The 18,279-nt window shown below is 35.8% G+C and overlaps 1 protein-coding gene across 8 annotated transcripts in view; it reads right to left on the bottom strand.

Annotated features, from left to right (window-relative positions):
* Positions 1–18,279, bottom strand: part of KLHL13 (kelch like family member 13) — a 78,260-nt gene that overhangs the window by 27,612 nt on the left and 32,369 nt on the right. Inside the window, exons 2-3 of one of the 8 annotated variants that reach the window (XM_080553714.1) lie at positions 9,661–9,705; positions 9,078–9,190 (exon numbers count right to left, since the gene is read on the bottom strand). The exons of the other annotated variants lie outside the window; for them this stretch is intronic. Coding sequence (XP_080409840.1) covers positions 9,078–9,175 — 98 coding nt within the window. The 5' untranslated portion in view covers positions 9,176–9,190; positions 9,661–9,705. The remainder of the gene's footprint in view (positions 1–9,077; positions 9,191–9,660; positions 9,706–18,279) is intronic. 8 annotated transcript variants of the gene reach the window in all.

Below are 18,279 nucleotides of genomic sequence, written 5' to 3'. Positions count from 1 at the left end.
CTTCAAAAATCACACTTGGCATGTGCCAGTACTCTGGTATTTATCAGCAAACAAAGAATTCCATTTCAATTTCTTATTAAGACATTCTTATCACAATAGAGATCTTTACTATTCAATTATCTATCACAAACATGGTATATTACAGGGCTATCCTATCCTGCCTGCATCTGTGCAAGTATTTTGCTAATGAACTTATGAGAATCTCAACGAAATACAATGAAACTTTCATTTATTATTAGACTTATAGTAATTATTTACTTTGTGTGCATAGTCTGCCAAAAACAGTTTAAGTATTGCCTATCTTACTATCTTTCCATCATGAACAGATGTTCCTAAGTAATGAATTTAGGAATTCCCCAGCAATTACTTGGCCACCTAGCAACTCAATAAGCATAACTGATATGGCAGCATTAAAAAAAAAGTTCATCATGTTTCTATTAAGAAATTTAAATAATATAACACAGATGAACAAATTACACAATCATGGTATTTCACATTTCTTCCATTCTGTATCTTCTACCAACACAATTTCAGGAAATCCTTTATATCAGCAAATACATTACTTTTTTGCACTTGTCCCCTCCTAAAATAACATCATATTTTTACTATTTTTACCAGGAGTTTCTAACGTCATCCCTTTGTGGTATCAGTAACCAGTTTTATCACTTGTTAATGGTTTCTTATTACAAAAACAATCACAAAATCTTGTATTAGAAACACAAGTTTACATTTAGTAATACATGCACATCTTCAGCCAAAACAAAGACAAAAGGTATTTTTGGTTTGGTTATTCTTTTTCCTGACCGGTTGACAGACCAAAAAGTGTTCAACCTCTGTTGCTGTTTTGGAGGCACATAAGGACTGGCATAGGGCAATTGGTGTCATATTCCGTATCTTTTGCTGCTGCTAAACATTTGAAACTAGGATGAATGCAGGAACAGCATTGGAAGGCACTACCTAAATGACCTGTCACACATAAAAGCATTATGAGCAGGAATTATTTTATTATTATTATCATTATTTTCTTTTTAAATGACTGCAAGTCCCATGCTATCAGCTTCCAATGTCATTGTTTAAAAGCCGTATTTTTAATAGATGAACTAGAGGCTGGTAATGCAACTAGAAACACTTTGGCCTTACCAGGTTACTGCAATTTCTTAGAATTCCATTTTAATGCTGTTCATCTGAAAGGGGCCACCACAATCAGAAGTTTGCAAGCCTTTACCTCAAACGAATGAACACTGCATTGTCACTACTGTGGTTGCCATTTTCAAAAGTAGCTAAGTCAGCTAGTTCAGAGTACTGCTCACCTGGGATGTTTATATTTGAATATCTCAGTTTTTACACTTGACCTTGTTTATAGATTACAAGGGCAGTAACAGCAGAAGATAAAAACATTTGTTTGGTAACATGACATTGAACTCTTCTAAATCTCCATTCAAGAAGAAAAGATATTAAAATAAAGCTTACTGTTCAATTAAACAAACCGATGTTCCAGTTTGTCATTTGTCCACCTTTCCTTTAAATTAACGTTGTTCTTTTAGCATTGCAAAATGAGGACAGAAAGCCAGTCTTTATGTAGCAAAGCGAACAAGAAGTTGCACATTACTTTCACATTGCTCTAGCCACAGGCAGCAGCAGCAGCAAAGGGTACAAGGTTTTCCACAGGGCAGTAAGCAAAGTCAGGTGGGTTGCCAACTCGAACTTCTGTTTGGACACAGTTACAGCATGAGATACTCATTGCAGTGATCAGCCTCTGATCTTGACCCAGCTTCATATCAAGAGAAAATTGATTAAATCTGCAATGATCATTGCTCCTTGCTGCTGCAGCCCTCTTCTGCACATTAGCACTTCACAAAGAACAAAAGCTGTGGGGGTTACTGCCTGAGAAAGTGAGCTGCAATGGCAAGGAAAGAACTGTAGGAAATGCACATGCAGAAGAAATCAAGCCTACAACAAGGAGAACAGTTAATCAGTCCTACAGAAAGAGAAAAACAAGTAAAGCGTTACATTTTTAGAAAAAGGAAATTCTGACTGGGAGATGTGCACTATCTACTATTTATAGTACCAATTCAGCATTTTCACCACAACTTTAAACTGTGTCTAAGGCAGAAATTAAATACTGAAGCAAAGCAGTCTGCACAGCTTTGCAAGCACAATCACCATAGGTATCTACGCCAATAGGGGAAATATAACACATGCAAACCAACTGGAATGGATCAGACAGAACCTCATTGTAGTCAGTCAGGCTCAAGGTAACCTATTTAAGCTATTGTAGTCAGTCAGGCTCAAGGTAACCTATTTAAGCTATTCTAGAAACAAAGTTCTGGAGAGTAGTACATACAGTAAAGTCATTCCCAACCTTTTTTCTTTCTTTCCTTTTTTTTTTTTTTTTTTTTAAGAAAAAATGGTCAGTACCATTTGGACTTCAACACTTGATTATCACCTTGGCAAAAGAGTTTCTGCCCAAGCACACAAGCCCATGATAAAAACAGAAATAAATGAAATACTGGAAACAGGTGATTAAAGCAGCAATTACTGTTCCCAAATGCCAATGAAACTAGGTGGAAAGGGGGACACAGAAGTAAGGATATTCCTATCATCACTTGAATGTTTTTAATATTACTTGACATAAGCACACTTTGCCACCAAAGCCGGCAGAAAAGGACTGAGCAACATCAACGGTTTAGGTATGAGTTCCTAAGACATGTATACAGAAAATATTCTCCTTAAAATTCTTTCTTAAACAACTAAACTATCAGAGGTCTCAAGCTGTTTGCTGCATAATTACAGCCCACTAGTTAAATCAAATATGCTTTCCACGGAAACAAAGCAATATTTGGCTCAGTCATTGCTATAAAGCTTTTGTTCCTAACTGTATTTAGTCTCTCTGGGAGCCTTAGTATCACATCCACATTCATCTATTTGACAAAGGGTTTACATTCATTTAGCCATTTATAGCTTAAATTTGCAGACTCAGATTGTTTAATGATGCTAAATTAGAAATGGTTCTCTAATGACATTTTGCCAAAGTGGGTGTTAGTGTATTGATTCCTACCATTAAAAACAAAAAGAAAAGCATATACACATGCTTTATAGCTTTTCAGAAGAAGCAGAACTAATTTATTTCCTTGAAGTCTGAAACTGTAGAATACAAGTCACTCAGAGGCTCCACATTTTAGGCTTGACTGACTCTGCACATCCTATCCTCTGACCTTCACGTTGGTCTTAGATGTTCAAAAAGCAGGTCCTAATTTTAGTTAGGCAGCTTAACACTTCCTGTGCACTACAAAACACGTAAAAACATTTTGCATGCACTAGGAGCTTACAGTTCTACCTAATGTCTTTAAGTTTAGTTTTCATCTATACACAGAAATCATTAAATTAGCAGAACGGTTCCTCAGAATGAAAGCAAAATTAATGGGCTAAAAATCCGTATATGCTTATGGCGGTACCCATACTCTCAAGACTTGGAGTATATATTTCGTTGTATCTCTGCAACAACTCCTCTTCCTACTTGATCTTTCTGTCTCAGAACAGTAACGTCCCCCACCCAGCCCCTTACCTCAATGCATTACAAAGGATAATTTTGAGTGCTTAAAGGCCAGCAAAAGAGTAAGCAAGATTCTGACATACATTTTGCATATTAACCCTTGCTCTTTCTGCTGTCTAGGTCTGTTCTATCATTCTTCTTGCTTTGTCACTTCTCGCAGATGTTTTAGTGTTCCTTTGCTACGTTCTCCTAGGGAGACTGTAGCAATTTTAATCATTTTAAATTGTAAATTATTTTACCCCCACATTATTAAAGAGTTTAAATGTATGCACATCAGATAACACATGGGGTACTTGTCAATCCCAGGAAAAAAACAAACATTTCTGCAGCTGACATTGCAATAGTCTTATTATTACTGTAAAAAATTGTCTAGTAGTGATTACGAATATGCATTTCCATTTCAATGTTATATCTACATATTATTACACTACAATTACTACGACTACCACCAAGTAAAATAGTGAATATTGCTTTAAAACCCACCAAGTAGTCTCTAGGAAAATACGCAAATATCCCCACCTAAACTTCAACAGAAACTACCATACACTATAAAAGCCAGCAAATATAAAGTGATTGCATAACAAGGTTTTCCTACAACTAAATTATGGCAAAAAATGGCAAATTGGCAGATGTGACATTCTGGCAGAATAGGCTGAGCAATACACTCAAGATATTTCAATAAAAGTGCTTTAATATGTCACAGCATAAAGTCAATATTGCAACACTACGCTGTGTGAGGACAAGGTGATTCTGAGAACCTATAAGCCATAGAATCACCTATGAAGGTCTGTCTAGAAAAATCAGCAGCACTGGGAAAGTTCATGACAAGTTTCTTTTGTCTTGCCAGTTTATTACCACAATGAAATTTCACATTTCAAACTTAGAATAACCTATTGAAATATCTATTATTTAAAAAGGAAAAAAATAAGACAAACAGGCATAAATGAGATGTTTATGTACAAAATGTCTTCAATTTACAAAACAAACCCTTTCCATTTCCTACCTGCCCTATTCAACTCCTGGCACGCATTGACAAATTGTTTAAAAAAATATTTGTGGTGACTATACATTGATTTTCAACATGTTGAAATTTGAAATATCAAGGAAGTGACAACTGTTTAGAACAGAAAACTTGCCAAAGACAGGTAAGTCTTTGTTTTGGTGTGAATGGTCTGTCTAATGCTCAAGAGCCCAACAAACGGGTTTACTAAAAACGACCAATGAAGACAGTAGACACATGGGGTGGTCGCATAAAAGAAAACTGCCCAATACAGATGGTCTCTGATGAATTATGTATACACACCTTTCCCATGTTTATCATCGTATAGCATAAATTCAAAGAGCTCATTGTAGAGCAAGTTAAAGACTTGAAAAAACACAGAAGCATTAACCTACATAAGCAGCTAAAACCAACACGGATTACTCCAGAGTATTAAGATTTTATTCTACTTTTCTGCACAGTAACTGATTTCCATTACTGCACAGCATCTCCGATCGGACATATTACAAAAACAGATCACTCCGGATAGATACACTGTGTTGCAAACCCTTTGATAGCTATGTATTTGGAACAATGCATTTGTTTATTTGTCCTACAATTAGTCACTTATGAAAATAGATTCAAAAGAATTTCCATTTTAAAATATCAAAACATTATTAAATGTAAAAGGATAGAAGTCATTAAGTTTACAGACATGATACTACATTCGGATTTTTTTTATTTTACTTATTTCTAAACACAACTTTTTTTTACTGAAAACATGTTCACATGAAATAGGATTAGAGGTTCTCCTCATCACTGTTTCTACTACTAATTTTTTTTTTACTGTTTTGTACTATTGAAATATTACTACTGATTTATTTGTAGATGTGTGCCACAATACTTTCATCTCCAGACTTTCCACAAACATTTCTTCCATTTATGTCAATGCAAGATATGCACAGCTTTGAAAAACAATAATAAATGACATTGCTACTGTGAATAAGAAAGAATTCTTCATTAAATTCCTTATATATAAGGTGATATTAGTTGATGGCATTGTGAACAATCAATAATTATTGTGTGTATTCTATTACACCTCGAAACTGCTATACATAACTAAATTGAGCTGTTGCTCGCCCTCTGAAGGACAGCTTCAATTCTCAACTTCTACTTACGTCAATCTGTGCAGATTGTTTGTTTTGTTTGTTTTTAAAATGAGGTTATCAATGAATACTTGCAATTCCAAGAAATCACACATTTCCAATTTGGAATTATTCACTTCATGCTTTCCTCCAATTCACTTGCTGAAACTGCTCACCTGCACCCACTAACATTAAGTCACCTAAGTCTGTCCCCATGTAGTCAACACAACCGCACATATGAATATAATGGCAACAGTGGAGCATATACTTGCTGTACGAGCTTTTGCACTGATTTCAACAAAAGGAATTTATGTTCTAAACCCCATGAAAGAGAACGTAAAATGGCTTGATGAAAGCGCACATCTGCACATCGTAACTTGTGCACTGTCAGACTGCATTATACCTATACATATTGGTCACATGCCAGTACTCCAATTCTAATATTATCTCTTTATCTATGAAATGTCATCGGATCTCTTGATTGACTTGAGGGAAAGCTCAAGCTATTTTGGACCAGCACCACCAGAAGTCAGAGGAAGTCTGCATTTCTCTGCAGAGGGACACTTCACGCTCCATATAACGTGAGGGCTTTCTGGAAGTGTCCCTGAAACTGCAGCTGTACCTGTAACTGTGGGAAACAATATCACCAGCCTAGAGGCAGTGATTCATTACTTCTCCTTTCCATTGCCAAGAAAGCGGTACCAGACCCAGCGAAAACGACAGACTTCCCAGTAACAGCCATGTACTTGCCTACAAATCCATTAGCTCAACTTCATCGTGTCCTTTATTTTATATACTACCTGGATACAAGTTTCCTGCAGCAGAGGACTCTCTCAGGTAAGCTGTTTGTACTCATTCTGCACCTTTGGAACGACCGCAAACTTTTAAAGCAGAAACAGCAGTTAAACTGATTCAACTGCACAGCTCACAGGCCAATTAACCATTTTACAGTGGTACTTTGTACATAGATGCCTGCTTCATCCCAGCAGCCAACCACGCTCATAACCATGCGTCTCGGCATTCCAGTAAAGGGAAACTAAGGCAGAGTTCAGGTATCAGGTACACAGACCAAATAAAACACTAATAAAATCTGTGCGACCTTACGTTCAGTTTAAGATAAGTTACTTATAAATCATAAGTAGGATGAATCTTTTAACATTACGGTGAACTTAAAGAAAAATTGGAATTTCATTGCAAGTCCAAAAAAACATACCTTTAAGATCTTCCTGCTCTATGTTACAAATTGGACTACAAACCTATGAGATTAAGACATCAAGTATTACAGGGATTAAGACTTCAATTATACATTTCTATACTCTAGATCCAAATTATCAAGTATAAAAGTGCTCATTTGTAAATTCAGTAGTTCTGTTTGTTTTACATCAATAGGTGTTCCATTTTACATGTCACTCCTGAGTCTTTTGCCAGCATGCGGAGTATTACTTGTGGAAGAAAACTTACAAATGCAAATGTGAAAAACACATCAGGTGAAGCATTTAGCAAATTTAGTATAATCTCCGCAATGAAGATTATGAATTCTATCATGTATTTTACTGCTCAACCTAAACTACAAGGCTGTTTTTATCAGTTGATATATACTCATTATCAAATAGATGCCATTTTGTAACGTTTCTCATTTTTTATTAAAAAGTGTGAGAATAATTTTAACATCAGATTTAAGAGTCCTGCTAACATCAGGACTGTGTGCCAGTGAATATGTGTCTCCGTAAACATTGGGATACATTGAATCATTATAAGAAGATGATTAAGGCTGCTAATCACATATTTCTCATGCTCCAGATAAGCTCAGCATCATATAGTTAAGCATGATCACTAAACCTGCTCACATACTTTGAACACATTGAGATAATCAGCTACATGATCCCTATCATAAAAGCTGGAGCATACGGAGCTAGATTAACAATTTAAAGGTGACAAACAAAATGAATTTTCAGCAGCACACTAGGCTATTTCTGATTTTACTTGCATTTAGCAAATACTGTAGTTTAAAAAAAAACCAAAAAAATCAGACAACACTGAAGATATTATTTCCATAAAATACGTTCAAAAACCTCACCACTCTTGTAATATGACTAAATGCAAAGTAATAAAAAAAACTCATAGTAAGTAACAATTTATTGGAAATAGCTTATTTTCTGATAGCCTTAAGCATATTTGATGATGCATCCAGTGAGAGAAAAAGCTTAAGCTCTTCCATGAAAATTAATCTTCAAACAGGAGCATACACTGCACGGGTTCTATACAATCAGGTTAGCTCCCTAAACCCTAGACTTTCTGAGAACAATAGTGACCAGGCATAGATCGTGCCTCTTGTATTGCTTTGGCTCCACTGTTCATCAATGCAATTCTCAGCATCAACCAAAAAAAGACATTTAAAGAACCTGAAAATACCTATTTTAATAGCATGTTTTATATAGCATGTTCAACAGCAGTTGAAGCAAAACCCTACCTGCAAAAAAATAAAAATAAACATTAAAAGTACTAATACTGTAGCTATTAGGCTGGAATACTATTGGAAAGTAACAGCAATAATTTTTCAGATACAGAAGTCATCTACACAGTCACTTGTGCATTTAAAAACAACTCTCTCTCATTTTGAAAGAGCTGCTTCTTTAAAGGCAGAAGCAATTTAGTACCCTATGTTTAGTTTTATTTCACAGAAGGAAAAAAGCCACCTGTATATGCTAACACAGAACTCCAGCAACAAAAGGTGAACAAAAGCTCCACCAATATTTGGCAAGACAAAGGCATACTGTTTTCATGTGTATTAAAATACTCATTTATGTAAAGCTACGTTACATGGACAAACTGAGTAACTACATAAGTATTCAGAGAGGAATGATTTATATGCATCTTTTAAGCTTTTATTTTAACTCTTAAAAATCATAAAGACATTCAATTTATATTAATGCTAAGACTTTCAAGGATAAATCAAGACCAAAGCAAGACGAATTCTTTTATATAAGAACTAACACAAAACAAAAGTGCACTACAATAGAGCAGGTGATTCCACATTCAATTTCCAAGTGTAATAATCAAGAGGAGGAAATGTTAGCATACATACTACAAATAAAGCCTGCCTCAAACTTCCCAATTCAAGATCAGCTCTACAAATTAACATCAACATGAACTTTTCAAATGAACATTTACAATATTAGGAACATGGCTTAATCTGCACAATTTCTCTACATTTCAACAAAGAGGGAAAGACTCGACACAACATCCATCATGAAACATCCAGGATAAAATCTGAGGGTCTACATATAAAACAAGGTAAGATTCTGGGTGCCAATGTCATTTAATACATAACAGGGTATTTTGCCACAGGGTAGTCTCATGAAAGAAATCCCACCTTATTATCCTCATTTCTCTCACTTACATGTATGCTGGAGAAAGTGGCGATGACCTGGATGTTTTAAGCACAGGAACTGGGAATTTCCAGATAGCAGGAGAGCTCGTTTTCCATTTCAATGGCATGTTGTCACCACGGTACTACAATAACAGTAAACAGCATTTCCATAACAGACTACCAACTAGGACTTCCATTCCACACACTACTGACACAGCAGTGGCTGCTGCTAAGAACAAGGAAATGATTCTGCCAATGCCCTTAAACCGATGCTTCCAATCTGTAAAACAGGGCTGCAAGGCATCTCCTTTTAAATCCTGCTGTCCCCTAAAGCAATATGATGATTCTATCGTTCTAACTCAACAATAGTGCCACCTCGTTAGGGAAGCGCTGACTGCAGTATATGTTTAAAAAAAAAGACTGCACTGTGCACACCAGCACAATGCAGCTTTATTTAATAAAAGCAGCTAATTTTTAAAGAACTATTTCTGATACTATTGTTCTACCTTAACAGGGACACTGCAGCACTGTACTATATTCTCTTCCTATTAGCCTCGTTTCTGACCAATGAAAGCAGAAAAAATGGGTTTCATATAAAAATGAAACAACATACCTACTCAGAATACACTTGTCATCCTCTGAACATTCTTCTTTTGAGCTGCAACAATACAAATGGGATATAAATCTCAGCATAGCCTTAGGCCACGGCTAATAGAGATCAGTGACTAAATTCAGCAGCCTGTTTTCCTCCTGTGCAAGCTCTGACCAAACAATACAAGAATGCCATTATGGAAAAAGCCCATTGCAAAAATCAGTCCTTCTAATCCATAGCTAGGAAGACAAAATAAAGCGTAAATCGCTGCAGGTTTCTGCATGCTCTTCTAATAGCTTCTTGTTCAGGATGCTCTCATTTTCCTATTCTCATTTCCAAGGAGGATGAGCAAAATCTCATGCATTTTACAACATGCTATGGGAACACAAACATCACACCGTCTTCTGCAGTAGAGAAGCAGAGAGTAGCATGCTGTTAATAGCAGTCCTTGTAGGGACGCTATCAACAATCTAATCCCCCCACCCCCCCACCCCAGCAGCTCACAAATTGCCTGAAGAACTGACGAAGCAGACGGTCACGCAGGTGTCCATCAGGGACCACTCTGCAACTCCGCGTTCAGTTTGGTGACCTCCCAGGGCTAATGACAGAGGGGAGTTTTAGAAGGCAAGCGATTAAAAAAGGAATGGAGGATTTAATAGCACATTGTGCATAAACGCATCAGGTTTCTAGGAAAAATATAAAAGCTTCAACTATATTAACTCCCTTGTATAAAAAAAAATCATATTACTGCCACTGTAGACAGAATCAACACCATTCAAGATATTTATTCTACAGATTTCAGAATAAGTCTTTGTATATCACGACAATTTTTCTGTTCGTCAGGACAGCTTAATCCTATCACAAAAAAGCCAACACCCCGTTACACTACTTGGCAATAAAGAATGGAACAAAGAGCAGGATTTCTATATTTATTTTAAAGCATTCTAAGAATATTTAGTAACACAGTGATAGATTTTTCATAAGTAAACCCTACATTAAGTTTATTTTGGGGATGAAATCACTGCGCAATAATTGCTGCTTCTGATCATTATTATTGAAACTGTTTCCCCAAAATAGTTTTGTGCATTTAAAGCTGTTACCATAACCACTGGCAACGAACTAAAATAATCCAGGAAGATCATAACCCAGGACTAATTCAACTAGGTCTCCCAGGTCTTTACAGAAGTTCTTAATTACACATTAACAGCATTAACACTAGCAAAAATTTCAATGAAACTGTTACTCAAAGAATGATGAACAGACATTTGCTGTATAGGACAAGTATTTATATGCTACAAATATTAAGTAACGCTAGCCCTGCAAAGAGCAAGTATGCGTTTTTATCATTCAGGAATCTACTTTTGGTAGAATTTATGCATTTACATGCCAATAGCCACGCTTGTCTGCATGCATTATAAATAACGTGTGCAGTCTCGTACACATTCGTAATACCAGACTACTAGATCATGCTTTCTCTGCATTGAGGGTCTAAAAATTAATTGGAAAGACATTAGATAGCAAGTCTTATAACCACATGAAAAAAAAATCTCAATTTTGAATTCATATAATTTTGCTTTTGCATTTACCACCACACAGAAACCGTCTTATAATTATAACAATTAAAATATAATAATTATATTATAAATAGTTATAACTGTCTTATAACTAAGGAAATGCTGTTACTCCCTTTCTTCATACTGAGTGGACAGCCAGTGCCACCAGCTACTAAATATTTTTAGAAGTCTGCATCTGCCTGCTCTACCAAGCCCAAGGATTTGATTGCATGTTTTAATTACATACTAATAATGTTGCTGTTATAAGAAAACGCCAAGGACAATCAATACATCACCTTTTCAAAAGTAACTATTCAAATACCATCTGTACCTGTCATTTACCAAGTAAAATGCCAACTTAAGCAATATAGTCATTCCCACACATTGACTAGTATTTAAATCAACCAATGGACATCCAGAAAGCAGCTACTTCTCCATTCTGACACCAACAAGATTATTTGGTATACAAGGCAATGTTAGTGCTCAAACACCTACTCTCTTTTGTGCACTTCTGCTCCTGTTAAGTTTTCCATTTAGTTTACAAGCAATCTAATTAAAAACTCTAGAAGAAAACCAGTAACAGTAAGCTGAACATTTCTAAAAGTGTATGAACCCAAGCACTGCCCAACTTAATCATCTCCTACCATTCAGCACGCTACTTATTAGACAGTCAATGTAAAAAATACAGAATTAAAGTACCTATCAGTGCCAGGTACTCTAAAAATAGACAAATGCTTTTCACTTACAAAAGAGCCACAGGAGAAATGAGTCACCTATCTGCAAATACATAGAAAATATAAATAAACCACCTTCTTCCCCATGGTCACAAATCGGTTAGGCATTCCCAGGGAAAAGATTACCTGAATATACGCTTTACATGACCTCTTCCTAACATAACAGATCTTGGTATATTATTCTCTTACTTTAAATCTTCAAAAATAACACCATAGTACATATTTTTAAAAAGTGGAGAAAAAAACGATCCCCCTGGAGTGCATCATGCCCACTGATACAACTATTTCCATTCTCGTATTATATTGCTTTGCCACCCATCCCTAGATCAACTGGCACTGAAAGCCAAAAGCAGAATTACAGTTCTGTACAGAATCCTACTTGCTGAGGAAACAATTATTCCTAGAAAAGGGAAATGAAAACACACCAAACTGGAGATCTGCTTTTCTTCAGTATTTACAAGTTTTAAACTTAAAGACTATGATAACCGCTCAGATTAAACAGCTTCTTGGCACCACTCCACTATTTAAGGGGTTTGATTTCTGTATTTTTTCCTCTCAAGCAAGTTCACTTTTGAGTTATAAATAGCAGAAACTTCTAAACTTGCTTAGTGACATATTCTACTTGTTATCAGTCTCTTACTTAACTTTTATGCAAAGTATACAGTATACAAAAAATGAGAAAAAAAGTCTTTGCTTTTTAATCAATTATTTCCATGCTAGCACTTTTAAACCTGCACTGAGTAGACTGACAGCAAAGGAAGTAACTGACAAGGTATCAAGTACTTCTGCAGAAAGTAACTGAACAGGTGGCATAAAAAGAACAAAGACCAAAGGCAAGATCCCAAGCTGCCAGTTCACAGACCTGAGCTGTTAAGAAGGCCAGAAACTATTGACTGAGGCTGTACAGCAATGCAGCTCTGAACCCACAAAAAGAACGTACATACACAGTGCTCAACAGAGCAAGACATTTCTTATCCCTTATCCTACACCCTCTGCCCTAAATCCTTCATTATTGAACAAGAAGCACGATTTGTCCCCAGATGAGAGGAGCAGACTTGGAGCACCGTACCCGTAACGGTATGAACATGCCATACGCAGAAGCACTTGCAAGTATGCTGATCACAGGTTAAAAGCATCTTCTGCAAAGCTTTCCCAGACCTTCAAGGTAGGAATGTAGTTAAAAATGTTTCCCTGGTGATTCTCTTCCTTTTTCTTGCAATATCCTCCTCTTTCCTTTGTGCAACTTTAACACTAGGCTACTATCATATTGTTTCACACGTACACCTTTGCTGCCTTTTACAAAAACGCACCATACTACAAAATACAATTTCTCCTCTTACAGCACAGCAATGGTTACATTTCTGGGGCATGTGCATTTCCAATAAAACTTTGAACCACCTCTAAATTTCCCATAAGACTTCCCTTTGTGTTTTTTCAGAGAAGAAAATGTCACAGACAGAAAGATTCATCTGAACACAGCAGCAACATAAGAATACACTAGTCTGAAAATATTTATTCTTAGCCTTGAAACGCCACATGAATAGGAGAACTAAGCAGGGTTAGTTAGCTTCTAGACATGCCACTGGATTTTCATCACTTTCAAGACTAACTTATTTTTCAGTCTTTAAACTGTAAAAAGAAGAGCCAAAAATCAGTGAAGTGAATTGCTGTGGTTAAGGGATTTGCTGTTCTGCTCTAACAAGCTGCTTACATCCCTACTTTTATTCATCTACTGAGCATCTGAAGAACTGAAAGCACTTGGTGAAAATAGGGTTATGCTATACGGAAACTTTTTCAGTCTTGGAAACCCTTTCTAGTTGGACCTGAAAAATCTTCAACCCCTTCAGAATCCTGGACTCGTTTTAGCCTTACATAAAGTAAGGTGTTCAAAATTACAGTGACTGGGTGATTTAGAGCTCCCATTTTCACTTAGAAATGTAGACAAGGGTCTAAATATTGAATTTCACCACAAATATGTTTTCTAACTTTAGACTTTCTACTAATAGTGTTTAAGAAAAGATGCCAGACTTAATGGCAGGCAAAAATACTTTCAAACGCTGGCATTAAGTCTTCCAAACATCTTCAGACTTCTGATATTTTGTCCCAATACCTGATGTTCTAAAAGTTCATTGACTCGAAGTCATTTTCCATTTTAAAATGGGTTAACACCACTATTACATGATTTTAACACTAACAAAAGTTGCTTTAAAGTGAAAGCAGAAACTCAGTTCTACATCAGAAGGAATTTCTCTAGTCTTTTGCATATCTTACAACTAACAACATGTTGAACTGATGCATACTACTACACAGGGCTATTTTAACATAGAAGAAAACACAGAACTCCCAAAATCTGATAAAATATTCGCGAAGCCATAGAACTTAAATGCACTAACCACTTCAAAAGTCAAACCAGATTTCAGCATCTTAAATGTGGTTTTCAAGATACAAGCCTAGAAAACGAATAGGAGCAAATAAGGATGCCTAACTCTTCTCTTCAGAATCTCTAAAAAAAAATTTAGAATGTAACACTTGAATCAACTTCCCTATTCAGCTCTTCCCCCCTCACATCTATGCTTGTCATGCCTTTACCTCTGCCTTTATTTCAACCTATTAAGCTGCAACTGTTCCAATTACTCGAAGAGAACAATTAAAAGATGGAGCTGACGGTACTGCCCAGCATATGAGTCAGTTAATACTCTCACCATACATCACAGAAAATATTGGTAATAAAATTTGTATGAAGGTAAAGGAAATCTCTACTTAAAAAGGTATCTGAGTGAAACCAGCACAGTTGTGCCTGCAGTCTCCTCACAGCAATACTATGTCATTCTCTAAATATTAAAGTACAAAAAAAAAAAGGCAGCGTGCATCTGAAAATACTTTTCTTTAAACTGCAGCTTTTCTAGAATCCTCAGAGATCTATCCTAATTAAAAACTATTTCACTGTAATTTTTTTAAGACAGTAAGAAATAACCTCTAAAATAGTTGAAGATAGCCTGGAGAGCTACGCATGTACTTCAACTCACTATCCACTATGTTGTATCAAAGACATTTGGATTTGTTTTTGTGTTTTTTGTTGGTGGTGGTTTTGTGTGTTTTTTTTTTCTACAGGTAGGGGGAAAAAACCTCAGATATCAGATATAAATTACAGTATCATTCAGAAGCAAACGCACTGTAGAAATCAAGATGCACACAGCTTCATAAGTGGAAGTTATTTTGATAGTATTTTGTAAGCATTTAATTTCATTTTCTAATATTTTATTCTTGAGCTGACTGCTCAAGAATAATCATAAACTGTAAAGCACTGAATAAAAGGAGTGAGAAACTATCTTCGTAGCCAACCCCTCCTTCTGTCAAAATGTTACAAGCAATACAGCCTCCTGTCTGTTATAGCAATGTATGATGAGCTATTTCTAACACAGAATAAAAACCCAGATCTTAAACATTAAGTTAAGCAGTTACAATTCTATTTAGGGCATGTATCACATGTTTAACAAAAAATACTTCAGTTTGCCATCTATCCACTCAGTGTTTTTTCCTACGTGAGGAAAATACTGCAGTAACATTTTAGGACCCATTTCAGAGAAAATCATATGCATAAATACACATATACATACTATGCGTGCATATATATGGCATGTATATAATATTCTTTCAGTTTCAAGTATACTCTACGTATGCAGAGTCACAGAAATAAATACATTCCTAAGTGTGCATTTCTGGCCATGAAAGTAATTTGTATTTTACTCCACTTAAGGATATCCTGCATTTTCTTGTGTATATTCTCAAAGAGTGTTTTGCTCTAAAACTGAGGCAAAATTTCAGGAAGTCACTTCCAAGAGTCAAGATGCAATATTAACTTGATGTCAAGCTACAGCTAATACTGCAAAAAACAATCTCAGCTTTGTTTCGGCAAACTACATTTTACATAAAACGCATTAGGAAAAATAAGTTCTTAAAACACTTAGTAGAAGGTAAAACCAAACTGCGTTAATGAAGGTTTGTAACTTTTGATTTAAGCCCATGTACTCTGCTGACAACATACTGCTAAGAAGAAAGAGTTCTGAATTAACACCAATTTATTCAGAGAATTGTGCTCATTTTCCCCGGGTGATTATATTTAATCACCACAGAAATGTGAAGGCACAGTCACAGCCAGACTGACCCTACTGAAAATAATTAGTCCAAAGTAACGGATATTTTTATTAGGTCAATCTCTTAACTACAAAGCATTTATTTCTAAACAAATTCTGCACAGCTGTTATGGTTTGTTGACTGCAAAAATTATTTTTAAGTATACCTAAACAATTTACACATAGGACTGTACAATGCAAATATATTAAACAGTTGTGTAGTTAAAAGGAAGATAGGATAGAGGACCTGTCACTAATAACTTAAGTACGTCCTGCACCACAGACAGCAAGCTGAAAATAACATTAGTAATATGTCTATTAAAAGTATTTTAAAAATATTCTTAAGTGTGTATGCTTTATTCTTTCTTTACATGGAAAACAGTCTTTTAGCATTCCCTAAACCTTACTCTCTTTAACCAGAGCAGTGTGTTTTTCTGGTCCTGCACACCTATGCAAAGCAGTCCCTGGTCAAAAGGGCAGGCATGGGGAGGCAAGAATAAAGCGCATTGAGTCATTATAGAAACACATAATAAGAACAGAGATCAATTTATTTAAATGACAAAAAGATTAACTTTTTCTGAGCAAAGGAAATCTCACTGTGTTGTCACCACTGGTGGATCCAGTCTGCTAACCCAAAATCCCCCCAGCTTCCAACCTGGGCATCTGAATTCTTTATCTGAAGGCCAAAGTCCCTCAGGGAAGACTGAGGCAGCAGAAGAATGAAAAGGTTTAGAGAAAGAAGTTGATGCTTCGAGTCCAGGTCATTAGAAATCACTACGTGTAACCTGGGGGCCAACAAATAGTGGGAACATTTGTTCTAGGACAAGACTTAAAGCTACTATACCATATCACAGTTATTTCACTGCTACTTGCTAGTTTACTTTAAATATTATTTCTTTTGTGACTCCCTGAAGAGATTCAGTCAATTTAATTATATGCTTAAGACTAGGTGATGGCAAAAGTTTGATACAAATTTTAATGAAATAGCAACTCGAATTTAAAAGTTCAGCTTGTCTTTGTACAAAGGTGCATGAAAGGCTTACAGAGCAAAGAGTTCAGTTTCTAATTTCACATTAACATTAATATTTCCCCGTTCAGTATAAAAGAAAATTGTACTGTTTCTCTATGCTAGAAAAGGAACTTCAAGAATATTCCATCTAAATGCATTGAGGAACAAGTGGAACTAGTACAGAAGCTGGAACAGCTGAATATGCCCGATGAGTCAAATCAGTACTGCACTAAAACCCCGTGATTGAAAATCTCTTCTCTCCAACTCCCCTGCCCCCACTTGTTTTCTTTTTTTGGCCTATAAAACGTAGGTGATCAGGAATCAACTCCTCCCATTTGTCAAAGGTAGGTGTAGTCCAAAGACTCCTTCCCAAAAGACAAGGTGGGGGTTCCTCCCTAGTTTATTTGTTCAGGATCCTCCCTTCCTCAGTAACTTATAATCTCAGTCACTCAGTCACTGATAATCTCTAGTCACTAAGTCATAACCTCAGTCACTGATAGTCTCTACACTATCTTTTTCTGAAAAGGGAAACAAAACTGAGAAACCTGGTTTCTACTTGTTTTGATGCTCTTCCATTTAGGATCAGCACGATCTCAGTGGTTATAAAAACACATGAGACTTAAAATGTATAACTCACATACAATTAGATTTTTCCAGGACAAAAGAATGATCACAAAAATCACTGTGTCATGGTAAATTTGCATGTCTGAAATACTGATATTATAAATTTATCATCAAATGTCAAAATTCCTGCTTCATAATTATAGAAAAAGTACAAATTGCTATTTTCCTTAGCATCTATGAGAATATAAATGTAAAGAGATACTTTTCCTAGGCAAAGTTTCAAAAGATTCAAGTTATTTCATTCAAGTTTGTTATGGTAGGCAAATGTACAAACTATGATTTAATTTCCAGAAGCAGATTTAAAATGACAGTTCTAGGATATTCACTTCACAGACTGGAACAACTTTGCAGTTATAACATCCCTATTTAGTGACAACATAACTATCTAGATAATTTAGGATCAAGATAGGGCATACTGCATAAAAAAAGTGTACACAGCAAAACCTATCTAAGCACCAGCTGTTTTTACAAAGATTCATGGAATGCTAACCTTATTTGCATTTTTAAAGACTATGAAGTAATCAAACCAGTAGTTTAAAGTCTCCTGATTATAAACCTTTATTTCATAACATTTTCAGGAGTATTTT

Source organism: Anser brachyrhynchus (genome assembly GCF_964034855.1).
Source record: "Anser brachyrhynchus genome assembly, chromosome: 13".
Classification (NCBI taxonomy): domain Eukaryota; kingdom Metazoa; phylum Chordata; class Aves; order Anseriformes; family Anatidae; genus Anser; species Anser brachyrhynchus.
The sequence above is the reverse complement of the archived record's forward strand: the minus strand, read 5'-3'. Positions and strand labels throughout refer to the sequence as shown.